General features: G+C 40.6%; 2 protein-coding genes and 1 long non-coding RNA gene across 5 annotated transcripts; 1 reads left to right on the top strand and 2 right to left on the bottom strand.

Annotated features, from left to right (window-relative positions):
* Positions 1 to 830: 830 nt before the first annotated feature.
* On the bottom strand, positions 831 to 4073 carry LOC148350529 (uncharacterized). Its single transcript, XR_015847079.1, has 2 exons — positions 3740 to 4073; positions 831 to 1009 (listed from the first exon to the last, which is right to left on the bottom strand). It is a non-coding gene; the product is annotated as an uncharacterized LOC148350529 (long non-coding RNA).
* On the top strand, positions 2947 to 14611 carry rnf208 (ring finger protein 208). The gene is made up of 2 exons (XM_088319744.1): positions 2947 to 3334; positions 12915 to 14611. Exon 2 carries the CDS (start codon positions 13512 to 13514, stop codon positions 14286 to 14288), a length of 777 nt encoding a protein of 258 aa, XP_088175870.1. The 5' UTR covers positions 2947 to 3334; positions 12915 to 13511; the 3' UTR covers positions 14289 to 14611.
* A 719-nt stretch (positions 14612 to 15330) lies between these two features.
* Positions 15331 to 24973, bottom strand: LOC148350527 (uncharacterized). Of its 3 annotated transcripts, XR_015853051.1 has the most exons (7): positions 24329 to 24973; positions 18859 to 18987; positions 18646 to 18787; positions 18512 to 18579; positions 16686 to 16772; positions 16344 to 16533; positions 15332 to 16198 (listed from the first exon to the last, which is right to left on the bottom strand). XR_015853051.1 is itself a non-coding variant. In XM_088356134.1 (6 exons), the coding sequence occupies exons 1-6, from the start codon at positions 24953 to 24955 to the stop codon at positions 16429 to 16431; spliced, it is 1155 nt and encodes a 384-aa protein (XP_088212260.1). In that variant the 5' UTR covers positions 24956 to 24973; the 3' UTR covers positions 15331 to 16428. The 3 variants fall into 3 exon arrangements, 2 of the variants coding, with proteins under 2 accessions (XP_088212260.1, XP_088212259.1); XM_088356134.1 differs by having other exon boundaries at positions 15331 to 16528; positions 16684 to 16772; XM_088356133.1 differs by having other exon boundaries at positions 15331 to 16533.
* Between the last annotated feature and the right edge of the window lie 1368 nt (positions 24974 to 26341).

Here is a 26341-nt window from a genome sequence, read left to right as displayed (position 1 = left end):
ATCCGAACACGATCTTCTGTAGCGAGCGATGGCGGTGTCAGGGGCGAAAAACTGGTCGGTAGCCGGGACTGGGAGAGCAAGTTGTGGTCGGGGTCGAAAACGAGTCGTGAGCCAGAACGGGAAAGTAGACGTAGTCGGGAACAAAATGGAATGGTAAGCCGGGACTTGAGAGCAGACGAGGTCAGGATCCAAACAGGTCGGGGACAAACGGAATCAAAAACAAAAACGGGACAGGCGAGAGTCAGGGTCGAAAAAGCTTGCCTAGTTAACACGGTGATTCGCAGACGGACTGACAACAGGGGATTGACAAGCCTGGGTTTAAATACTGACAGGGAGCCAATCAGAACCCGCGGCAGTTGGCGCCAAATGAGCGGGCACAGCTGAGTCGCATCAGTAATCATGACACTATTGAATCCACTTACTTCAGTTCATATCTTATCGCCCCCATTTTGACGTTGTTGGGAAAAAAAATGTGGCTTAAAAATTATTTTACCATCCTTTAGCATGTGGAGAAGTCCAACTTTGTCGGCGGTAGAAAGCATCGTCTTCTGCCTTTTGGTGCTTTTGTCGATCCAGTACGTTTCGTTGACTTAATGGCATTTAGCGAAACTCGACATTGAAAAAGGTTTTTGTGTACGTAATGAAGGTTCATCAAGCTGTTTTACGTACGTGAGAAACGTAGACCGCAACATTATTTACGCACAGGCAAAGGCAGAAAAGGGGCAGGGTGACTGTTTAGCCAATAAGAATGCAGAACAAAATGCACAATGAAGATCCAAAAAAAGGACCTGCTCAGGGTGGCACGGAAGCACAGTGCAGAAGCATGGATTAAGGCAACAATGCATCGTTTATTCGGTCCAGGTTCGGTACACAGGTGAGACAAAATTCGAGGCAACCGTATCTTGATCACCAGAGGCAATTGTCGAGGTCCAGGGGCAGGCCAGGTGTCGAGGATTCGGAGAACTCACGTTGGCGAAAGCCCAAATGTTCGGCAGGGAGAATATGTGGTCTGGAAAGGAGCCAAGGGTTCAGTAGACTGAAAACAAGACAAGGCTGAGACAACGCTAGAACGAGACAAGAATGGCAACGAGCAGGCAAACGTGCCCAAAAACAGGAGTGCTTCAATAGTGAGCAGGAGCGGTGATTAGGATGCTATCAGGGCAAGTGACACCAAGTGTGATTGAAATCAGAGCTAAGGAAGAAGTGACCAAAAAAGGAGAGAGAGAAAAACAAACCTGACAGCCAGACAGTATAGAGACCATGAAACTTGAACCTCAATGCAACGAGGGATTACTGGATTGTTAGAAAAAAAAAAAAGAAAGAAAAAAAAAAACAACCTTGTAATAAAACACGAAAGGCTCTTCTCCTCAATCAATTTGAATGATTTTGCTTACAATTGATCACTGGAAGAAAGCCGAAATACTGAACAATGACATTCTTCTTTTTGCATTTTTCTTTAAATTGGACAAATTGGCACACTATAGACAAGGTCTCACGGCAGAGTAGTGTACCCCGGTACACTGGGTGAAAAATACTGTGATATGGTATCGATCAGTGTCGGGACTAACCCAATTGCGTGACTTGGTAACGATATACTGTAACGCATTTGTAACTCAACTCTCATTTCAACATGGTGCGTAAATCCACTACTTATTCCATGATTTATAATGTCTTTGATCGTTGATAGTTTCTCCTTTGCTCCCAGGCTGACCTACAACTCTTAATCCACCAACAAACTTTCACAAGGGTGGGCATGTTTATAATAACTTACAAAGTACAACTCAATGCAGTTAAAACGGCGCCATCTCAAGCACAGTAAGCAGGATGCTGAATTTCTCCACATGGAGATATCCTCCCTACTGTATATACTCACCTTTAAGGCCTTTTTACAACTATAAAATAAATACTGAAATCAGGAGGTCTGTTTATGTACACATATTTGGTCGTATGTCACCAGTAGTGAATAGTTGGCACCATGTGGCGATGGGGCGTTACTTATTCCGGAACATCAAAATCAATGAGGGGAAACGTGAGCACAGAATTTACAGTAATAATGTGCTGACTTTTGTTTTTTTATTTGTAAAAATTTTTTTTAACACAACATGCTTGGAAAAAAAAGGAAACGTCTTGGACAGTAAGCAGAAATGGAGAAGGAAAACTTTGAGTCATTTGAAGCCCAGGACCAGATGGATGTGGAGTGTCTCAGCTAACTTTTGTTTGTAAGCTCTCGAGATTGCACAGAAATAAGAAATAACAAGTTTGTGCAAAGATTTTCCTGTATTTTCTTATTATGTTGATATTTTAAAGTAGTTTTAGGGGATCTGTTTCAATGCGAGTATGTCAAGTATGTATGATAATTTGTAAATAGATAGACTTTTAGAGTAAAATTCTACTTTTGTGTGTCAGTTGTATGAGGGGCGGGGTGATATTACTTTCTAACTGAAGTAACTAGTAACTGTAATTACTGTTTTTAGGTTATGTGCCCATCTCTATAATTTGCAAATTAAAGTATTGACCACAGCCTTCTCACTACAGATTTTAAAATAAGCTGCTTCTGCCAATTTTGAACACAAAAAAAAACCTGACTCATGTATTTGCAGGGAATTTCAACAACGAAGGAAATGCATTTGATTTAGTGTGCAACTTGGAGTCAGCATTTTTAACCCAACACGATTTGTTAGTGAATTTATGCCTCATTTTCTTCTCTCGGCACTTTGAAGATTGGATCTGCGTTCTGCTTCCTGTATGTGCGTGTGTACATCACTATTTAGGGAGAGTGTGTGACTGTGGGGGTGGACTTTTAATGCTTGTGATAGGCTGAAATATTTCCTCTGGCAAAGAGCAACACGGCCTGCAGAGCCACTGCAGTGAGAAGTGATGGGAGGGAGTGTGATATGGAGAGAAAGAGAGAATGGGAGAGAGAGAGCAAGGGAGCTAAATAGAGAGAAAGAGAGACGAGTGCGCATGTGCAGATGGTGAGGTGCGCTCGCCTGGAACCGACCAAGGAGGAGGAAGAGGAGATGTTGTTGTGAGCGGCGCTGATAAACCCCTGGGCTCGCAAAGAGGAAAGCGTTCTGGCTCCAGCTAAATCCCATCACAGGTATAGCCCAGGAGGACTAACACACCCCAGGGAGGAAGAGGAAGAATGGAGGGAACAGAAAGAAAAGCCGCAACACACACCGATGAAGGCCAGGAGGCAGCGTGAAGGACAAAAGAAGAGAGATGCGGATGCGCCTCTGCCCCACCTCCTCCATCTTGACGTGTTTTCCATCCTCGCCCTGCCGAGAAGAGAGACCTACGTCGCTTTGGTCCTGCTTGTTGGATAGGGTGTGAGGTGAGGTTGAAAACTGGATGTGGTCTAAGTGAGACTTGCATGTCTGTTGCATCATCACACTTGCATGACTGTTGACAGGTAGTGCAGGGGTTGTTTACGGAGGAAGACAAGTCTATCGGATGGTAAAATAATTTTTGGTAAAAAGATTCTTTAGGTAAACCATCACACTTGATTGCTTTTATTATTGGGTCGTTAAGACATTAGGCAGACCTCTCTCACAAGCTTGTGTGTGATTGTGTGTGTTCTGTCATCCCAAAGCCATGCATTGCAAACGCGGCGAAACATGTTCTCAATTGCATAACCGGATCTTCTGAGCGCATCCCTGTGCCAGAAAACCTATTTTGCACACTGACAATCCTGTCAGGCATTTATCAGAAAAAAATCAATCGGCCTTAATCAATCTACCTGTCCTCTGCGTGTTGCAGAAGCCCATCGATCATCCTCGAGAAGGCGGGGTTGATGCTTGTGGCATTTTCATTTTCATCTTCGACAGGAGCTGCAAAATGGCCGAAGTCGGCCGCAGACGGTTCGTCGGGATTGAAGCGTCAAAACAAAAACAGAACGGTTGTACCGTTCAAGTGAGCAATCCGCGTTAGAGAGTGAAGCGTGGGATTTGCACCCAAGGTCACTGTCGCTCGTTACATAATCAAATAGGACTTAATATCCCGCGTGCTGCTTTTTAGCAGCCTACACTACCATCACAGAATGCGCTTGTCTCCATGGCAACTAGGAACGTGGACAGATGTGGAAAGGATGTGGTGGGCACACAGGTTTTCATTGAGAATAGACGCTAGAGGGGGGGGGGGGGTGGTGGTTGATGACTCATTTCGATTGTTTTCTCCCTTAAACTGGCTTCCAATCACAAGTGAATATGTGCGGAGAATGTGTAGGCATTTTGGGAGGGCACTGAAAACATGCAGGTTTGAAATAAGGAATAAACAAGGATGCTGTTATCATGATTGTTTCTCGATTAGAGCACGGACGGGTAAACATTTACTGCAATTATGACTTCACAACTTTCACCAAAACGCAGTTTACATTTTTGTATGCTTTCTTTGTTTAGATTATTACAGAAACCCAACTGTTGTTTAATATAAGATACTGACACCACTAGCACCTAAAATTGTTCCAACACAAAAAGAAAGTAAAGATAGTTTTGAAAGTCTGGATATTTTCACTCAAATTGCATGAAGCTAGTCCAGTCATAATTATTTGTATAGCCCTTAGGAGGGGAAAAAATCAATATACCAGTAAAATCCTCATCATGTAACCGAGCCTAATTTTGTAAAATGCCAACAGAACCTTAAAATCACATCTTAAGGTAACAGGAAGCCAATGCAGGTTAGCTAAAATCGGGGTAATGTGATCAAACTTTCTTGTCTTAGTTAAAAGCCTCGCTGCAGCATTTTATACCAGCTGCAGGTTCTTGATGCTAGACTTCAGTAGACCTCAGAGTAGTTTCAGTAATCGAGACGGTAGGTAACAAACACATTAATTATAATCTCAGCATAAGACTAGGACTGCATAGGGTGGGTTTTTAGCTGTTTTAGTAATATTCTTAATGTGTAACTGGAAGGACAGATTAGAGTCAAATGTGACACCTACATTTTTGACTGGATCGCTCTGGGGGATATTATATTTGACAAGGTTCAGAGTTGTATTTCAGAACAAGTCATGACATTAAGCTGGACCATTAAAATTTCAGGTTTTTCAGGGATAAAACGCAAGAATTTAAATGACATCCATCTTTTTTTTTAATCTCAGTTAGGCAGGCTTCCAGATTTGTACTGAAACCCCAAAAAATATTGGTCTCCTTTGTATAGTGCCTACAGAGAGCAGCTGATATAGGTTTCGGAAACCTTTTCCAGTACAGTACCTTAAATTGTGGCTTTTGTTTTTGGGCACAGCACAAAAAAACATAGAAGAATTATTAACAACAACAAAAAACTACATACAGTATCAGCTGCACATTACATTAATATAATCACCACCTCCATCATGCTATTATCTCAATAACATAAGCACAATATTGTATGTACAGTTGATTGAAATTAAGGTTGATATCAACACTAATACAGTACCTGGTAACGGTACTCATCCATCCCTGGTTTTAATTTAGGTTGTTGAGTTTCAAATCGCAAATTCAGACTATGTACTGTAAACCGAGAACCTGAATGAACAAACACTTAAATCTTCTTTTAAAAAAATATGATATATTTATCTCAATTTTGTTGTATTGTATTTTATTTGAAAACCATGCATGTATTGGCAATGTTTTGACTGTAATGGAAGGATTTGTATGTGTTTGTTTTGTTTATTTAACAAAATTGCAAATATACACTAAAAACCCCTAACAAAGACATGTTGTATAGTATATATCACGCGCCACCAGGCTGTACTTGACCAAGACACACCACGGGAAATGATGCCCCTAAGACCGTAGTGGTCAAGGGATCAGACTAACCAACCAATTTTACTTGGTAGGCTATACTAATGTATTAAAGATTCAGAAATCATAGTCAATGGCATCACTTCAAAGAGATTTTTATAATAAAGTATTTGTTTTTTCGAATCGAATGTTAGACATTCTAACCATTTTTCAAACCAATAAAAGTCGTTGTGTTTGGTCACACATATCAATGTACGGTACAACACCACTAATACATTTGATTCTCTGTTTTTGGAAATCACCCTCAAACAAATGTACCAATTTTTTTTTTCTTCCCAGAATAAAGTCACAGATATTTTAAGCAGTAGAGCCCAATAATGGCCTGGCGTTTGGTCATTACGGAGTTTCTGGCTATTGTTGTAAAAAATGTTCAAAAATGTTCAAAAAACAGGGGCTGAACTTTTAGTTTGATGTCGATGCCTGGTCTTACTTTTTGCTCACACCTAGTCTGTTTCAGAGGCGCGTATTTCTCAATTTTTTTGCCCACATGAGACATTTTTTCTAATTGTATGCAACTTACATAAAGAATATCAAAAATTAAGGTATGCCCATGTTTTGCTGCACAGCTACACTTTTAATACCCAAAAATTCACGAATCTGTATTTAGTGTACCAATAAGAACGCAAAGCAAACACAGTATGAAAACTACACTTATACTTACATTACTTACATCGAACAGCATTAAAGAGAGAGAAAAACAGAGCAGGGTTGTGACATCAATACCACTGAGAAGTACGAGACAGATTTTTTTTTATTTTTTTTTGCATTCATTTTGGTCAGTTATGTGCTTGCCATTCTCCTGTCAGGTCAATGGAATGTAAAGCATGGGTCACGATGAGGGTGACACGTGTCACATGTGCATGTCTCTCGTCCTAGCGAATGCTTCTGATGCCTTCCTCAATTTCATTAGATAAACCCAGAAGAAGTCTGCAGATAACTGCGGAAAAAATCTTGCGGCGCTTTGCACTTTCCCCGCGGCAGTCGGTGCCGGGATGAGCTCCTTACGTAAGAGCAGAGGGCCGACGTCGGCCAGCACAAAGGCTGAGCCAAAAGATGAGGAGCTCTCTTGTCTTTTGCCTGCTCGCGTTGCTTGAAATCAGAGACGGGTAATTTTAGCAGCTTTTGACTATTTTTTTTGACTGATCTTCAACTGACTGGCAGTAAAATCAGGAATGATCTTATTGCTTTCTATTTTTATGCAGACGTTGTAGTCTTCAGTCAATTTGACGTTTTTGAACACATGTCCTAATTGATCACACCAGGCCAGTAACTAAGTGACCTGTAACATGTAATGTAAGACAATTATACCCTGGAGAACCCAAGAACCCTTTTCTTCTCTGGAAAATTATGACCCAGAGTTGTTGGTTTTTTTTAGGTCTGAACCGGGCATGTCAAACTCAGTTAGGCTCTGGACCTGGATCCACACTTTTTGTTCTGAGGTGGGCCGGATCAATAAAAGAATGTTAACTCTAAATTTTTAGTTTTGTTTTTACTGTTATGCTTTATCATTAGGCCTATATTAGTAACCAGTCCATCCATTAACTGCACCGTTTATCCTCAGAACTAGAGGAGGACCCAGATGCATGACGTTTACTCACAAGTTTATTGAGATATAGAGGAAAATCAGCGCCAGCGATCCGGTGATTGCTGGACGAGGGAAGCAAGTCACTCACGGGATTGGAGTGTGTTCTAAATGCGGAAGTGGATCTTCCAGAGCGGGAGATCGTAGCATGGTAGACGGGAAAAACAGGTCCTTAGCCGGGACGGGAGATCAGAACACGGTCGGGGTAAAAAAATGGGTCGTTAGCCGGTGACTAACGGGAAAATCGGGAACGGACGAGTGGAAAACGGGCGACAAAACAGGACAAGTGGGAGTCAGAATCAAAAATGTTTGCCTTGTGTAAACAGAGGTTCGCTGACGGACTGACCAAGGGCGAGTGAGAGCACTGAGCTTGAATAGGAGGGGGAACCAGCAGCAGCTGGCGCCAAACGAGCGGGCACATGTCAATGTATTGAGTAATCATTACACAGTAGGGTTGCGGGGGTGCTGGAGCTAATCCCAGCTATCTTCGGGCAGTGGGCAGGGGACACCCTGAACTGGTTGTCAGCCAGTCGCAGGGCACACAAAGACAGACAACTCACTCGCTCATTCTCACCTAGGGACAATTTGGACCGGCCAATTACCCTGCATGGCGGCTGGGTGGTTAGCGCGCACCCCTACGGTGCAGAGGTCCAGGGTCCAGCTACAGCAACCTGGAGTTTGCATGTTCTCCCCGTGCCTGCATAGGTTTCCTCCAGGCACTCCGGTTTCCTCCCACGTCCCAAAAACATGCTTGTCATGTTAACATTAGTAACTTAATTTACATATTATAATCACGGATCTTTTCTGAACACAAAACATGTATTCACAATGAATGGGGAAATATAATTTTTATGTGAAGCATTGAACATGTTGACTGGTTTATTTTATCAGTTGACTGGATGCAGTTTTTACACCTAAACCAACTTACCACTCTATACAAACTCAACAATGCCTTTGAGCGGCCTGAGATAACATTTGGTTTGCATTTATGTCAAAAATCATAACTTTTGATAGAAATGACGCGGTGACTCACTTAAGTTTTTGACATAGACTGGAGCCCATCCCAGCAAATATCGGGCAGTGGGCAGGGGACACGCTGAACTGGTTGCCAATTACAGTAAAATGTAAAAAATGATTTCCATAAATACATATAAATATTGTTTTTCCAAAATACACTAAAGTAAGATATTTCATTTTAATATATTATAGTAAAATAAGAAAATCAACCCCAAAATGTAGTAAATTAATAAGGGAAAAAATATTGTGTTTTTTTTAAATCCATTCAATTTAAAAAAAAAAAACACAAAATGTGTCAAAATAGGAAAATCAGTTTTCCAAAATGTAGTACATTGAGAAAATAATTCCCCCAAAAGAGTAATGAATGAAAATAATTTTACAAAATACAGCAAAATAAAAACAAATCACAAAATCTTTGATGACAAGAAAATAATTTTTGAAAAAAGGAGTAAAATAAGAAAACATTTAGTAATGTAAAAAATATATCTCAATATACAGTAAAATAATGAAAAACTTCCAACATGTAGTAAAATAAGTAAAAACATAGTTTGGGGACAAAAAATAATTTCCCCAAAATATAATACAACATGGTAATTTTCCTATATCTGAGTAAAATATGAGAAATGTGCAAAATATTTGACAAAGAGTTAAAACATTTCTCAAGAAAAGAGAACTTTTTTCCTTTTTTTTGTAACACATTTTTTTGTCTTTTTTTAATCCTAGTTTTTTGTGTGGCTACAATTTGAACTCTATTGCTAACCATAACCGGAGCACACACTGAAGTGAGTAAAAAAAAAGTTATGAAGGGTGTTTTCTTCCTGAAATTTTTATCTCAGTGTTCTTCATGTTTATGTTCAAAGTAGCGAGGATATTAGAAATATAATTTACAAAGAAAACGAAACATTACTTTTAAAATTCAAAAGCTTCTATTTTATGTTTTATTATTACTATTACTGTACTATTACACTTGAATTGATGGAAATCCCATACAAAAAAAACCTTGACTGAATTTCAATGTAATGGAATGCAAATCTCAAATAAAAAATCGAAGATAAATGTGATAATTAATTACATTAAAATAATTGCTCGGGAAAAAAGGAAAAAAATACTACAAATTAGATTAAAGCCAAAATGATTAATGAAAAATAATAAGTTGCTGATGCATGATGTCATGTGGGAGTCAGCTAACCGATATCAGATTATAATCCATTTCTCATATTATCTTCCCTTTTAAGGTGCAAATTATTGTAAAGAGGAATTTGATGATAAACTTGATGCTCAGTCCAAAACATTTAATTTCGAGTATTGCTGGTGTCACTAATCTGTGTCCCGCTGCGTGTTCAAATTCCTGGATTCAGACCGAGTATCTGGACAAAGAAACAAGAGCTAAAAACAAAGCAGTTTAGTTGAAGAGTTTTATTACAAAGAAATGAATAAAGAAATAAACAGAGTATTCCAGACTTGTGATCAAGACAACGTGCTCCCTAAAAAAAACATTAAACCATAGCTGAATAGAGTTTTTATTGAAAAGGGGTGTGAGATGACAAAAATGAAACTTTCCGGGCAAAATAAGGAAGTCACATCTTCACAAGAGACCATTTGTCAAGACTTGATCTGACTGGATTTTTAAAGGTGGTATGATAACATTATGGTAATCTTAAGGGCAGACTCATCAGAACACCACTGAATGAATGGATACATTGAAACATCAAATGAATAAAGCAAGTAAATACTTCATTCAAATATGTGGATACCAGTAAATGAATATGATTATCAAAGTAATAATGTGATGATTAAATAATAAAATAATATAGCTGGGAAACTCATACAATCAGGACTTCATATTCAGTGACCCATTTTAATAGTCTTAGTCTCAAACCCAGAACCTTAAAACCAAAGGCCAGACATGCCCTTCCCTCTTTAAATCATTAAATATTTGCACCCCCTTTCTAAGGCCATCCATCATTCCGATGTGTTCTTATCGTTCGTGTGTGAAAGGGTGAGGAACAGACAAAGGCTATTTGAGGAAAAACATTCTAACACAGACCAGCAGGACGACAGAAGGAGGGAAGAAGGATGGAGTTCCAATATGGCCGCCAAATCACATAGCCAGCTCATACTTACAAAAATAGACGTGCTCAGCTGCACCGCTTCTTTTTCTCCTACTTCTTCTCTCGCCATGTAGGTCACCTCCTCTGCTTGCTTCAGTGACTCATCAGCATGCACAAAATGAAAAGCTGGGGTGTTATGCTTAATGTTCTTAAACACACTGGAAGGACAGAAATTCTTTGAAATCTCAGTGAATGATTAAGTGGTGACAGAAGAAGATGCATCAGTCAAACTTATCTATTAACAACTGAAGTCGACACTAACACGGTCTTACTAGCGTCTCATGACAATATATTGCATTTTCCAGACAGTAAGGCACAATGACAAGAACCAAACTGTCCAGAAATTTGATAGTGCGCCTTATTTCCTCGAACATTTGGTGGATGAAATTGTAAATATATTATTAGAACTTAAGCATTGGGTAATCCCTTGTTTTTCCCGGGGCATTGCGTTCCAAAGAGTCCCTCGATAGGCAAAACCCACGAAGAAGAAACTTTTATTTATGAAATCAATTTATTATTTATCTATTCCTTTAAGAACAAACCCAAATATTTGTCTAACAAATAAAGGTACGTTTTTTATCAACATTTTTTTACAAATCACTTCTGCAGTGTCAAAATATAATTTTTGAATAATCTATCTGTTTTATTGCACAACTTTGTGGATTTAGGACAGATCCACTTTACTTAACATGATACTTTGCCTCCCTAATATGGTCGTTAAGAAAAATAGCATTTACCTTCCGGTTCTGTTCTATAGAAACCATTTATTTTTCCATTATCAAACGTTTTTGAAAAAAACACCAGGGAGCCACTAGGGAGCGCTAAAGACCTAAAGCAAGTTAAGCTAGTCGAGAAGTCTAGGTTTGTTGGCGATAGAAAGCATCTTCCTCTGTTTAGCCAATCAGAAGGCCGAACACCATGCATGATTAAAATCTGCAAAGTAGCGAAACAGCGATAAGGCAAGGGATTACAGTACTACATATGCTAACTGTTCCAATTTTGAGGAACATATAAAGTGGTCTTTGAGTGCAATCTTGTGGTTAAAAAGTTATTTGTACAAACATGCTTGTTACATTTAAAAATTAAAAGGTTTTCTTATAATAACCAATAATAACAGCAATAATATTGTTTGTTCTTTATCCAATTTTCAGGGCTTTGTCAATTATTTGAGAGATATTCATCTGAATGTTTACATTTTTTGATTGTCAATGTTTAATCAAATGGATATAAATGATGTTTGGTTCTCAATCATTTGTGATAGAGTGAGGTCAATTTTCTGGCTCCAGGAATTTTGGACCGCCCTTTTTTAGTTAACATGTTAATTGCTAGTAGGTTAAAAAAAACATGAAAAAAACAAAAATTAGATGACAGCGCAGATTCGCTTGCAAGTCCTTTTTTTCTTGTTGTTTTTTGCAAATGTATTAAAAAATATTCTTTAAAAATGCATTTAGTTGATTCTTACTACTAGCCCGCATATACAGTAATAAAAATTCATGAGTAATACTCCTTCAGTCTTAATTTTGAGGACTTAGATGAAAAAAACCAAAGCTCTTCACAGAATCTTGTAATAGAAATACGTGAAGAATGTTCAATCCGTATCACCATGAGGTCAGACCACATAGGAGAATGGTTGCAGGAGTCATTTCGAAGAGCATAAGGCTGTACAAAAAATGACATGTGCAAAATGGACACAGTAATTATAAATGTTGTGGTTCAGTTACCAGGACAATGAAGAAATTACCTCTCGCTCACTGACCGGGGGGAGCCGGAAGGCTATGACCCTGTCAGCAGCTTAGCAACTATTTCCAAATTTGGGAAATCTTGTGGCAGAGCACTTCTTTGTGCCCACCCCCACAACGAAAACAAAGCGCACTCTGAAAAGGGCATCAGTTGAGTAGAAGCAAAAACTGTCTTCCTAATTAAGGCACACAAACACTCCTCTGCCATGATCGCCTCCTTGACTGTTGAGTCACACTGAAAGTAAAACCCGACACCCGGCCTCAAGCATAAAATGTTTCTTTTGTTTCTTAATCACCCGTTGGTTTCGCGATGCAATTAAAGTGCAATGTCACCCAGTCACTTTTACACAAACAATACTGACTAATTAACGCACAAAGTGCAGTTTTAAGACAGGTTTCTTTGGTTTCGTCGATTTTAGTCAAATCTGTTGTAATGTTGGCCTATCCTTGATGGTGGACGGCAAACTCTCGCACATATCAACGGTTGTAAAACTGTCTGATAGTTTTGCCGAACTCTTTTTTTAATTAAGAAAAAAAAAAGGCTCAAGGCATTTGGAATAATCTTCAGATCTACTTGGCAGATATATCAGTCATTAACACCGCCATCAAATTGCATGTCTGTTGACAACCGGCAATATTCAACCAAACCATCCTGTGTTCTTTGTTTTTTTTTCCTCCATAGGTGAAGTCACCATCTGGGAAGGGAGCTAAACATTGAAGGACACAATTTTGGACTGTTATCACCTTATAGGCCCCAAACCTGAACTCCTACCTCGTAGGAATCTACAAACGGGAAACTTTCTGAGCCTCAAAGGACACGCTTTGGTCACAAACCGACATACATAGGAAATCATACTGGGTGCTTTTGCTGACACTGGACACGCTGGATGAAGAAATTCAGCTTCTTGGAGATGTTGTGTATATAACTGCATTTAGGATAAACTGTTGGTGCTATATGTGCGACTAAAATGTTCCTTTAGTGTTTAAGTGGCCAACACCGGTCTAGGAAGCTGGACTCTACCTTATTAAGCTCTGAATTAAGGTGCTCTGGCTCAACTCTTTAAACAAGCAAGCCGCCATAAGAACACAGGCCTATAGGAGACTCCACCAGGGTTAGGAGTGGGGTCTCAAAAAGCAGCATGGAGGCAGTCATTCGTCCACATGTGCCCTCTAATGGCTGACTTCAACACAACAACATTAGCCAGTCCTCTTGCCTAGAACCAGGCAGGGGTTCCTACGCTTCTTAAGAGCCTCTTGGTGTCCCGCTTCCAAATCCAAAATGTCTTGCCTCAGACGTCAGCCCGTCACCATCCCAATGGACACGGTCAAGATCATCCAGTCCGAGAAGTTTCCTAGAGAGTGCACGGTGCCAGTAACCCAGCCTCGCTTTGCCCCGCCCCCTAGAGTGGCATGGGATGGCGGCGGAGAGGGGGAGATCATCGTCAACCAGGCCTGCAGCGACCTGACGCTGGACGTAACGGTGGCCACCCCCAGGCCCGCACCGTCGCCCCAAACCCCGGTGGTCCGCAGGGAGCAGAGCTTCTTAGCGCAGCGCAAACACAGTGCCAACGAGATCTGCTACCACCAGTTCCACTACAAGATGGAGGACGTCATCGTCAACCAGTATGTGCTGCGCTCCTCCTCCACGTCTTCATCCTCGTCCTCCTCGTCTTCGGGGCCAGTCATGCCCTGCGAGCCCCTGGACTGCCCCACCTGCGGCCACACCTATAACTTCGCCGGGAAGCGGCCGCGCATCTTGTCCTGCCTGCACTCGGTGTGCGAGGAATGCCTGCAGATCCTCTACGAATCATGCCCCAAGTACAAGTTCATCTCCTGCCCCACCTGCCGCCGCGAGACGGTGCTGTTCACCGACTACGGGCTGGCGGCCCTCGCCATCAACACCAGCATTTTGAGCCGGCTGCCCGCCAACCCCAACGGGCCTGTGCAGTGGGGGGGCGATGCTGACCGCAGCTGCTACCAGACTGTGCGCCAGTACTGCCAGTCGGCGTGCACTTGCCACATCGCCAACCCATTGTCCTCTTGCGGCATCATGTAGACAAAATGCGGGCGCCACTTTATGCTGCTCAGCCACACCTTTGTCGACTATAAGCTCTTCCCCTCACACACACAATCACACTGTCGGTAATCCCTCCACAGATGACTTATATCGATATATTTAATAGCACAGAAGGATACTGTGTGGGACTGTTGGATGCAGATGGTTGGATAAATAGTAATATATGTATTTTATGTATGGACTGGAATCCTGTTCACCCTCTCGTTTGGTTGGATGTGTTTGTCATCTCTTTTCATGGGAATGCCAGGGGAGGTCACTCCTCCCCATCCCCTCAAAGTGAATAAAGATCAAATAACAACAAACTTCTCTCTTGTATTTCCGAACGATTAGGTCAAAATATTGATGGGCATTATAGTTCTTTTGTGTTAAACTCAAGGCCCACAGGCCAGTTACGGTCCACAAATAAGTTCTCCCTAGCCTGTGATAATAAATTAAACTACTAATAAAACCAGCTTACTCTGTGTTGTGCTCTTAGTAATATAAATTAACTAACATTTACTTACATGCCTGAAAGCAAGACATACATCAGAATATCAAGTAAACATTTCAAAATATTTGGAAAAGCTAGCTGGTTTTACCATTACAGGTGGGAAATTCATAAGACAATGATAATAATAACAAAACAAGTGTATTTTCATATATTTTGAAGTAGATAGATTTGTATTCAGTCCAATTTGTGCAACCTTTAAAATGATCTTTTTTGTAGGCTCAAACTATTTTGCTCCATTCTAACCTCATTTTTGGAGAAATTTTATGTTCCAAAACCCTCTGAGAAAACTAAATGTAATTTATATAATTTTTCAAATGATGAAATGAAGTATATACGGTAGGGAGAATATCTCCATGAGGAGAAATTAAGCGTTCTCGTACTCTGTGTACTCTTTGTTTGACACGGCGGCAACCTTTGTAGGCACATTAAAAACACCCCCCACCCTTATTGAGTATTGCTGGTGTTGAGGGAAGAAGGGGGAATAAAAAGCAATCTGAGGACGTTGTGAATCATGAACTGCTTTTAATAAGAAGCAGAGTAATTCACCATGTTGTAACGACAGCTGAGTTACAAAATTTTGCTAATAACACATTACAGTACTTGTAACCAAGAAAAATAATTCCTTTATAATGTATTATTCCCAACACTGACATTATATATATATATAAATATACTTATACATATATATTTATTATCTTATGTATTATGTTAAGACATATTTACATACCAACTTCATGTTTGTATTTAAAAATAATACAAATGTATAAAATACATTGACGCAAAATACTGTAAAACATACAGTGGAACGTCTACTTACGAATGTCTCTACATACAAAAAATTCAGGTCAAAAAGTACCTCAAATATTGCCTCTTGTTAAGAAAATAACCTAGTCAAAAAAACAGTACAGTACACACTGCTATTCACAGCTCCCAGAGCTTCCCGAACAATCGACAGTGAAAGCGTATTCCCTAGTGACGCTGTTCACAAACTACCCTAAATCCGCATACTGACTATCGCTTCAAATCTGCCTGGCAACCAGTGCACATGCGTGCTCCCAGCATGCTCTTCACCTCACCATCACAGTTCAGAGTTCACAGACAAAGAGGAGGGCTTCTATCAACCTGCAGCCATCATTGAATTGAAGACATTTAGCAAAATTCCATGAAGTCTTGGAATTTGTGGAAAGGAATCACCTGGGAAAAGTCAGGTTATTGCTACGTCTGCTTCGCGCATTTCCGACAGATTGTTAAAAGCCTATAAAAGCAGACGTCATTGGATCAGTTTTTCAAATGCGAGGTAAAATTAAAGGTAAATTAATAGTTTTATTATTTCCTTTATTCTTCATTTTTAAAATTACGTGCCTCTCTCTATTCTAATTTTACCATTTATTTGTATTATGTTCTGATACTCTTTTATGATTTATTAAAAAAATATCATACTGTACTTTTTAGGGGCTTGGAACGGATTAGCGCTTTTACATAAAAAGAGTGTCTCTACTTACGAAGTTTTCAGGTTAGGAAGCTACTCCCAGAACGAATTAAATTTGTAAGTAAAGGTACCACTGTATAAGTACATTTCAAAAAACATACATTTTCTTCCAAAGCATAGCTCTAAAACCAACTGCGCTTTCAAAACGCGTTAGGAACGGGGAGCGTTTTCCGCCTTTTCCTGAACAGTTGGCTCAGCTGTCGCCGGGCAGCATTTCCATCGAGAGACTGCATCCGTTGGCTGTTATGGAGAAATGAACAAACGACCACAACAGAGATGAGATGAGCATTCAGTGGCCAACAGGAAGCGATACGCATCGTGCCCGGGCACCACATGGCACGTGCACGCACAGCGCTTGGAGATTGTTTACTTCGGTCCACAGTGTTCCAACTCACTTGTTTGCATTCTGAAGAAGTGACTTGTCCCTCTCCAGGGACACATATTTCAGCTTCCAGTTCTTGTTGCTTCTGGGGCCCGCGTCACCCTTAATTCGGAAGATGCAAAAAAAGGTGAGCAAGACTTAAAAACTGTACTGTCATATCAGTATTTCTAATTATTTTATGCCACTGGAATTGTTATTAATTTACTGAAATGTTCAATGATGTGCAGTCAGGGAAGGCAGGGGGGGTGGCAATGCCTCACCAGTCATCATGGGAATATACAATTTTAATCATTTTTTATAGTATTTAGTTATTTCTTCATAAGTTATGTTTCATTTAAATTCACCTTTTTTCTTTTCTAAATAGCTGACTTTGCACATTATATATTAAGAATGTTACAAATGTTATAAGTAATTTACATATTACTGAGCTGAGCAGTTGCAAATGCAGAGTGAGGCATGAGACCAAGGACTTTGATTTTTTTGCACACCTCAACACTTTTTGGATTCTTCACAAAACAAAAGATAGAAAATAATCAATAACATTATTTATGAAATTAAATAAAAACCAAATAACACGGTCGTTATTAACAGAAAAAAAGGTCCATGGAACTTAAGCTCTCTGTTGTGCCATGCACAGTCTGAACAGATTTCAAAATCAGCTTAGTTGACCGAGCAGTGACCACCAGTGGTGTAGATGACTTGTGAAAAGGCACTACCGTGACTAAAGTGTGACAATGAGATAAAACCCTGTGCTTTTACTTATACTATCTACATCAGGGGTGTCAAACAGGTGTTTGCAGGCCGGATTAAGCCTGCTAAGGGATTGAATCCGGCCCGCGAGACAATGCTGAGGGAAGGGCAAGAGAAAAACGAGCTACAGGTTGAAATGTGTCCACTTGACGTTGCCAAAGCCAGGTGCCTCTCACAAACGCTGTACTTGTTTTTGTTTCTCTCTCTCTCTCTCTCTCTCTCTCTCTCTCTCTCTCTCTCTCTCTCTCTCTCTCTCTCTCTCTCTCTCTCTCTCTCTCTCTCTCTCTCTCTCTCTCTCTCTCTCTCCCTTTCTTCCTCTCTTACTTGTTATATCTTCCTCCCTTTTTCTCTCACTCTCTATATCTCTCTTTCACTCTCTCTGTCTCTCTTTGTTCCTTTTTGTCTCTTTCTCTGTGTCTTTTTACCTTCTTATGCTCCCTCTTCCTTTTCTCATTTTCTCTGTCTTTTCTCTCTTTTTCTATCTCTCTTGCTTCCCCCTTCCCTCATTCTCTCCTTCTCTCTTTCGATTTCTCTTTGGATTTCTTTCTTTCTCTTTCCATCCCCTTCTCTCACTATTTCTCTTTTTATCTCATGCGTTTCTCACATTTTCTCTATTTCTCTCTTTTCCCTCTCTCTTTCTCCCTTTTTCTCTTTCTTTGTCCCACCCCAACCTCTCTCTTTTTCCCCCCCTCTCTTTCTCTCTATTTTTCTTTCTCTCTAATCGACTAGTCCGGCCCCTGAGAGAATGTTTGTTCTATCATGCGGGCCCCGGGTTAAAATGAGTTTGACACCCATGATCTACATCACTGGTAATCCAGTGGCAAGAGTTCAATGCTTTCTTCGCTGTGATTTGGGTTTGAATCCTGTTACGACCAAAAACTTGCTTCAAGACTTTAGGTGATTTTTAAGGTAAAAAAAATGTGCATTAAATTGGCAAAACAAATGTGGAGGCATGCCGTTGTTTGAGGACCTATGCTTTAAAAGTAGTATTAGTTTATTGCTGTTTTCTTAGTAAAACAATCAACATCATACAACATATGACAAAAAAAAACTCTTTTTTTGTGGAATTGGTTATCTGGAGACATTTTTACCTGTAGTTTATTGTCCAGCAGGTCCAATGTCTTCAGTCGCTGCCCTCCAGAACCCAGGATTAACTTTCCTGTTAAAAGTAAAGTAAGTCAAACAAGTATTGCAATCTTGAATAATAAACCCCCCAGGAACTCACTTGAGTTTATCGACGATGCAATCGATTCCGATGACGACCGCTGTCGAAAATGTCCAAAAGAAAAGTCTGTAAGCTGCTTGTGCTTTTTGGATGCGCTGGAGAGACAAAGAGGCTGGTCTAATGATTGATAGCTGTTGTAAACCTGATAAGAAAAGGAGGAAGTCATTTGTGAATACAATGACGGGATCCATAAGAGGATTTTTATTTTTTTACCTGAGCCGTGTCCATGCGGTATCTGCGTTTGGACATCTCCTGCTTGGCAATGTCCTCCCATTTTTGGCAAACCTCCTCCAAGTACCTTATTCCAGGACTAATACCAGTTGGTAGCGCTTCATGGACACCCTTAGAAGCAGAACAGGAACACGATGAATAATTCATTGATTGAATCTGTATGTGGTTCACAGATGACACCAGTTTTTTTTCTTAGAATGTTCCTGCCCTTCAATGTTTGATCAGTTTTGTCTGGTCAAGTTGTTCATAACATGGAAAAACCTTCTCATGCCATCTTCAAAATCATTCATTCCCTAACAGAATATTTGCATACCTGGCAACCTGAGCCAATTGCTTCCCTTCGTATGCAATGATTGTCATGATGACTCGTTACATTCACCTGTCCCCGTTCGTTTGGCGCCAGCTGCTGCTGGCTACCTAATTGGTTCCCCGTCCTACTTAAGCTCAGTCCTTTCACTCACGTGTTGTCAGTCCGTCAGCGAACCTCTGTTTTCACAAGGCAAGCTTTTTTGACTCTGACTCCCGTCGGTCCCGTTTTGTCACCCGTTTTCCATTCGTCCGTTCCTGATTTCACCGTTTGTCTCCAGCTGCGACCTGTTTTTTGAACCTGACCACATTTTGATCTCCCGTCCCGGCTAACGACTCGTTCTTTGACCCCGACCTTGTTCTGATCGCCCGCCCCGGCTAACGACCTGTTTTTCCGTCTCTCTACGCTACGATCTCCCACTCCCGAAGATCCACTTCCACATTTGGAACACGTTCCGATCCCGTGAACGGCTTGCTTCCCGCGTACAGCGAGCACTGGATCGCTGGCGCTGCCTTACCTCTATATTTCAATAAACTTGTGAGTAACGTTACGCATCTGGGTCCTACTTCTGTTCTTGTCGTGACTATGATAACCCTTACAAACACATTACGGCACCTATTCACTAACAACAAAACAAACTGGATGAAACAATGGTCTTAAAGCTTTTCAAGCTTAGAGATTCTTTTTGTTACTAAGTAGAGCAAAGGGCACCAATATTGATATGCATTTCTAAATAGCAACTTATTATGTCATTATTATGTTGTTACTATGTTAATACCAGGTTAATTGTAGGAAATATGGGTTGAATAGATTCAGTCAACCACTAAAAAAATAACCTTACTAGGAAATCAAATGACCCAGCACTGGTGAGCTAATTTCAGGACAGGTCTGCGACCACCTTAGCTGTCCTTAGGGGGGCACCCAGGTACCCGGGGGCACCATTGTTGTAGACCACTCGTGTTAAAATAAAAACAAAGATAACTTGTGTCAAGAAGTTTATTTTATTTACCGACAAAAGGTAACACAATGCCCACTTTCAGTTAATTTAGTGTTGCTTATTATGCATAGCAAATTAGAGATTAGAGTCGGAATGGGCTGGATGAAATCGATCTAATTATGTTTTTTTTTCCCACACAAAAATTGTTGAACAGCACACATAGTTTGAATATTTTCAAATGTTATGCAATGCTAAATCTATTGCACCTTAGTCATCCTGGAAGGGGGATTATCACTTTATCATTTTCCTCATGCTGAGGTTTTTGAGTTTTTCCTTGCCCGCATGTTGGTTTAAGATCAAGGGACGGTGTAACTGTAACCAGTGCAGTCCTTTGAGACATTTTGTGATTAAGGGCTGTACAAATAAATGTGACTTGACAAATAAGTGATTTGTTTGTGAGTTTTTTTAATTTATTTATTTAAATGAAAACTGTTCAATATTTGACCATTAGATGTCATTGTATCATGCAGTGCAAGCAAAAATGCCTGCTACAAAGCACAAGGAAGAATACAAACTCCGGAGCCTCAAAGTGAACTAACCGTACGTTTTTTTTGTCTCATGAAATTTGTCATAGAATCATAGTTACTATTATTAGGCCGCACGGCGACTGGGTGGATAGCATGCAGCCCCATGGTGCAGAGGCCCACGGTTCAACTCCAGCTACCGCCTTGTTAAGTTTGCATATTCTCCCCGTTCCGGCGTGGGTCTGCTCCCACATTTTAAAAACATGCCTGTTCAAATTGTTCAAATTGTCTGTCTCTGTGTGCCCTCCAACTGGCTGGCAACCAGTTCAGGGTGTCCCCTGCCCATAGCTTATAGATAGCTGGGATGGGCTGCTGCTACCCTAGTGAGGATAAGCGATGCAGAAAATGGATGTATGGGTAATAATTATTATCATTATTATTTATGTATTTAGTACATGACAACCCAAAAAGTTAAATCAAATTGATCCAAGTAGTGGATTAGTCTTTTCCCCCTTTATTTCATTTTAATTTGTATAGGTATTTATTTATTTACATGTTTGTCATCTTGTTTATCTATTTTATTGTATTTATCTATTAACGCCAAACGAAGATGCTGGTTGGATCAGCATTTGGCCTAGAAATATTTTGGAAGCTTGTAAATTAAAAAAAAGTTGTGAACCACTCAGCTACATGATTCATTTTTCTTCTTCTTTACATTTAAATTTTAGATCAAATCCCCCCAAATTTAATCAGCCATTTTCACTTGATGTTAACGATTTGTAACAGATTTCTATGCAATCAGAGAATATACACTGTTCAATATTTTAACGTCTTTTTCAGATCACAGATGTTAAATCCAACAACAAACAGGGGTTCACTGCAGACAACCCCTGTAAGCCCTGTCACTTTCTTTGTGTAGGAAATATTATTATTCGGTAAAAGCTTAAGTTATTGATCGTTAGCCCTCAGGGAGTTAAATGCTCTTTCGGCTCTGTTCTTAGAAATAAATTGCAAAGATCTATCATGACACTAATTACTGTTTCTTTGGCATTTAGGAAAGGTGCATGGACAGTTGTCTTCAACCTGTTTCTCTTGAGTGATGGCATAAGGTTTTTTTCTCCCAGTTTCAAAATCTCTGTGTACCTGCCCCGGCGTTTAAACTCAGCAAATAGGATCAATTAAATATAATTATAGTTCTGAAATGACTGAATGAATGCACGGCTTTGTTCATCAAAAGCTCGAGCTTGCTTCTCAAGTCTGGAGATTTAAAGCGGCACAGGAAATAAGTGAAGTTTGGTGAATTGAGGGGGACAACATCTTAACATCAACTGGTGATTGGGGGAATAATTTCTATGATACATCTCTGTCACTTCCGATAAGATATAAAATATCCGAAGCGATACATGCTGTTGTAAGAATTTTATCCATCAATCCATTAGCTGCACCGCTTATCCTCAGTAGTGTCGCGGGGGAGCTGGAGCCCATCCCAGCTATCTTCGGGCAATGGGCAGGGGACACCCTCAACTGGTTGCCAGCTAGTCACAGTGCACACAGGGACAGACAACACGCTAGGGACACTTTGTACCGGCCAATTAACCTGGCATGCATGTTTTGGGGAATTTGGGAGTATTTGGGAGGAAACCCACGGAAACAGGGGGAGGACATGCAATCTCCACACAGGAGGATTCAATCCCATGACCTCAGATCTGTGCCGCGGACACGCTAACCACTCTTCCACCATGGTTTGAATTTATTTATATATTATATATTTATATTTCATTTTTACTCAATTCGATATAAATTGTCATTATCGACCTTCAGTTCCAGCTCTTTTCAAATCCTAGTAATTTATGGCCAATGCAAAATTACGACCACTTCTCAAGGTACCTTAATTTTCCTTTTTTTTTTTTAGTTTTTGTGATATCACCAGAGTGACTCGGTCATAAATTTAGGTGTCACATTTGACCCTAATCTGTTGTTTCAGTTACACATTAAGAATATTATTAGAACTTTTTTTTTTCATTTTAACAACATACCAAAAAAAAACAACCCTATTTCATAACAGTCCTATTATAATTCATGCGTTTGTTATCTCCCGGCTTGAAAACTGTCATGTGCTATTCTCTAGTGTCCCAATTTCTAGTATCAAAAGTTTGCAGCTGGTACAAAATCCTGCAGCGAGCTTATAACAAGGACAAGAAAGTTTGATTCCATTACCCAAATTTTAGCTCACCTGTCAGTTTAAGATGTGATTTTAGGTAATGTTGGTATATTTTTCTGAATTATTTTACCCCTATGTTCCTGCTTGGAGGTTCTGCTCGGAAAATCCTGGTTTACTAGTGATTTCAAGAGCCAAGAAGAAATCCGCAGGTTTAGAAGCATTCACTTTTGTGTTGTGGATTGCTCTGCCCTTGAGATTCGATCTGGAACCTCAATGGAAGAGTTTAAATCTTGGCGGAGGGGGGTTACCTCATGTGGGTACCCTTCTCAAGATTTATGTAACACTATTTTTCGTCACGGTACCACATTTATTTTAAACCTATATACAGGTTTCAGAATCAGGGGTGTTGTATTGGTGGTCTTTGCAGCTCTTAAAGACTGTCTATGATTAAGGGCTCTTTAAATAAATATGACTTGACTTCAGACAAACAGTTGTTTTGATTTAGTAGTCTTTACATGAACCTTCTATTGAATGTGCTGGATAGAAGAGCAGTAATACAAGGATTAGCACCAAGACAAGAATCAATTACAGGGAATTTGGAAAAGAACTAATCAAATCTAATACTGTTTTTTAGGCTGACATCAGCTCAATATCCATATCAATATCTGATACGAACGGTACATATTCCAAAAAGGAAGGATTCTAGAATCGGCATAGTTTTCAAATCAAGAGACTGCAAGTTGTGTGACGGTTTGCAAATTGCTTCAGGTGTCGGCTCACCAAAGGTAGTTTCTGTCGGTTGAAATTACAGACTGCGGTACGAAGCACTACCTAGGTCTATAGGTTATGATGAAAGCAATTATCCAAAAACATAGGAACACCTCCTGTTCCAGGTCCAGTCCTTGTGAAGATCCAGTTAGTTACCACTCTTTGTGATTATTCCCACAACCTGCTTCTGAGAATCTCTTGTGGCCTTTCACAGTTTTGCTTTACTATACATGTAGATTTAAATTAAACATGAAACCGGACACGTGAATCCAGTTTTTGAAAATCTCCTGCAATTGATTGACCAGGGAAAAACCCAAAGTGAGCAGAAATAATTCTCAACGTGGATTGTTTAATTATCAGTTACGTCAACGTATCTAAAGATTCCTAGGGAACTACAGAATTTAAGCTTTGCTTGATCAATTATGCGGTAAAAACATTTCAAATTACAAAGCGGCCTAACTGCCGAATTTTCCCTTGCATTACTCCTGGCGCCTGTGGGCATGCAGTCATGCAGGCAGACTGGTTTATGATCCCCTGCAGGATAGACAAAAGTGTGTCAGGTCACCAGACTGATAATGTCGTGTGGTATGACGGCTGTTTTGAAGAAAGTATAGAAGAGGAGTCAATCCTTCACTTTTACCTTTACGGGAGAAACAAGACTCAGCGTGTAACTGTGGGGTTTATGTCATCCCCAAACCCAAAATGAGTTTAAGTTAAACAGACCCCCCTGGCTGAAATCCAGCCTATAGTTTTACCTGTATAGGGTTTATCGAGGTTCTCTGAGCCAAAGTTTGTTGGACAGCGGGGGAGACAGTCTTCCACGTGCCAAAGCTCTCGGACCTTGGCACGGAGGTTCTGTTTCGTGAGGCCACGTAAATGCGTTCATCTGCTTCATGGTCCTCACATTGTCGCCGGGATTCTGATCTCTGGAGGGCTTGTCTCAGTTTGGAGTTAAAGTCGAAGGATCCTTGGACTCCGCTCAGACTTGTTGGTTGAGACAACGGAGGCGGTGATGAGTAAGGAGGCAATGAAGCGGATCCTTTTGGTGAGAACTGCACGTGTTCGTCGTTCGTTTCCCCAGACACAAGCGAGTCCATTTCTGCAAAATCCATGGACAGGGACGAAGTGGGGTAGAAAGTATCTGTGCTGGCCGTCTCCACTCCGGAGTCCACCGATTCGGCTCGGACGTTTTTCTCCAAGCCCGAAGAGGAGAACGAAGAACTCGGAGAGGAACCCTCTGGGATATCGTCCAGAAACTCGGGGTCAGGGTTGTGCTCAGAAACCCAGGCCTCCATCAGGTTGCCAAAACTCTTGTATAGATTCATCCCCTCTCTTCCAGCGAGGCTGACACTGCGACAGGAACTGAAGGAAGGATCCCGCATCAGAGAGATTTCTCGAGATTGAGTTGCTCAAGTAAAATTCAAAACATCCCGTTCAGGTCCACCCCCGCACCTTGGTCGCCACGCCTCCTCTGCGTCGCCCGTCCTCGCTCGCACCTTGCTGTCACTCAAGGAGGAAAACAATGACGCCAAAGAGGCCATTTCGTTCACGAAAGACTTAAGATATGGCATGACCCAACGCTGACACCAGATTGGAATTTAGAAAATATGTGAAATAATTTTTTTGGGGGGTAATCATAGCTTACCGGGATAAGGCAAGCATTTTTTTTTTTAATGTTTTAATGATAAAATGGCCATGTTCGAATAAAGGTTTTTAAGTAGGATACCTTTCGAGTGATGGGCAGCACGGCGGCACAGTGGTTAGTGCGTGTGCAGGCACAGTACTAAGGTCTTGGGAACCTCCTGAGCGGGTTGAAATCCAGCTACCGGACTTCCTGTGCGGTGTTTGGATGTTCTCCCCGTGCTTGCGTGGGTTTCCTCCGGGCACTCCGGTTTCCTCCCACATTCCAAAGACATGCATTTCAGGTAGATTGGCCGGTCCAAATTGTCCCTAGGTGTGAATGAGCGAGCGAGTTGTCTGTCCCTGTGTGCCCAGCGATTGGCTGGCAACCAGTTCAGGGTGTCCCCTGCCCACTGCCTGATGATTGCTCGGATGGGCTCCAGCACCCCCGCGACCCTACTGAGGATAAGCGGTGCAGCTAATTAGATGAGATGAGACCTTTTGAGTGCCTCCATTTTTTTTTATTAATACATTTTTGGGTTATATTTTTTTTAGATATTTAACTGATAAACAATATTCCATACCTGCCTACACTACTGCTTTATCAGTCAGACTACCACTTTTTGCCCGGCTACAACTTTCTATTGCTTTTTCAAATTTAATCTGTAAAAAACATCTTGATTTGAGACTTGTATTCTCGTAGTCTAGGGCTGATTTATTTTGAAGCCGGACTTTGAGCAAGAGTAAATTATATTTCTGTTCCAGTGAAGGTTTACCATTTTTGGTTTTAAACAAGCACATTTTTTTTTTTAATATCCTGGGAACTGATTGTGTTTTATGCGATAAAATCAATTAGTTTTTAATGTCAAAAGGTTGCCATGTATGATAATCCGTTTCCACCTGTTTACTATTTACATTACCACATACAAATTAGTAATGCACAAATACACACAAAACTATACCTTTTATCCATCCATCCATTATTTACACCGTTTATCCTCAGTAGGGTCACGGGGGTGCTGGAGCCCATTCCAGCTATTTTTGGAAAGTGGGCAGGGGACACCCTGAACTGGTTGGCAGCCAGTCGCAGGGCACACAGGGACAGACAATTCGCTCGCTCATTCACACCTAGGGACAATTTGGACCAG

This window comes from Urocampus carinirostris, chromosome 16, assembly GCF_059441175.1.
Source record: "Urocampus carinirostris isolate Australia breed hairy pipefish chromosome 16, RoL_Ucar_1.0, whole genome shotgun sequence".
Classification (NCBI taxonomy): domain Eukaryota; kingdom Metazoa; phylum Chordata; class Actinopteri; order Syngnathiformes; family Syngnathidae; genus Urocampus; species Urocampus carinirostris.
The sequence above is the reverse complement of the archived record's forward strand: the minus strand, read 5'-3'. Positions and strand labels throughout refer to the sequence as shown.

Excerpts from the sequence above, each read along its gene's own strand:
- rnf208 (XM_088319744.1), top strand. The coding sequence starts at position 13,512 with ATGTCTTGCCTCAGACGTCAGCCCGTCACCATCCCAATGGACACGGTC.
- LOC148350527 (XM_088356133.1), bottom strand. The coding sequence starts at position 24,955 with ATGCGGGATCCTTCCTTCAGTTCCTGTCGCAGTGTCAGCCTCGCTGGA. Across the intron at positions 18,988-24,328 it reads CCTCGATAAACCCTATACAG|GGTGTCCATGAAGCGCTACC; the intron begins GTAAAACTATAG and ends TCTGCTTCTAAG. Across the intron at positions 18,788-18,858 it reads ACCGCATGGACACGGCTCAG|GTTTACAACAGCTATCAATC; the intron begins GTAAAAAAATAA and ends TTTTCTTATCAG.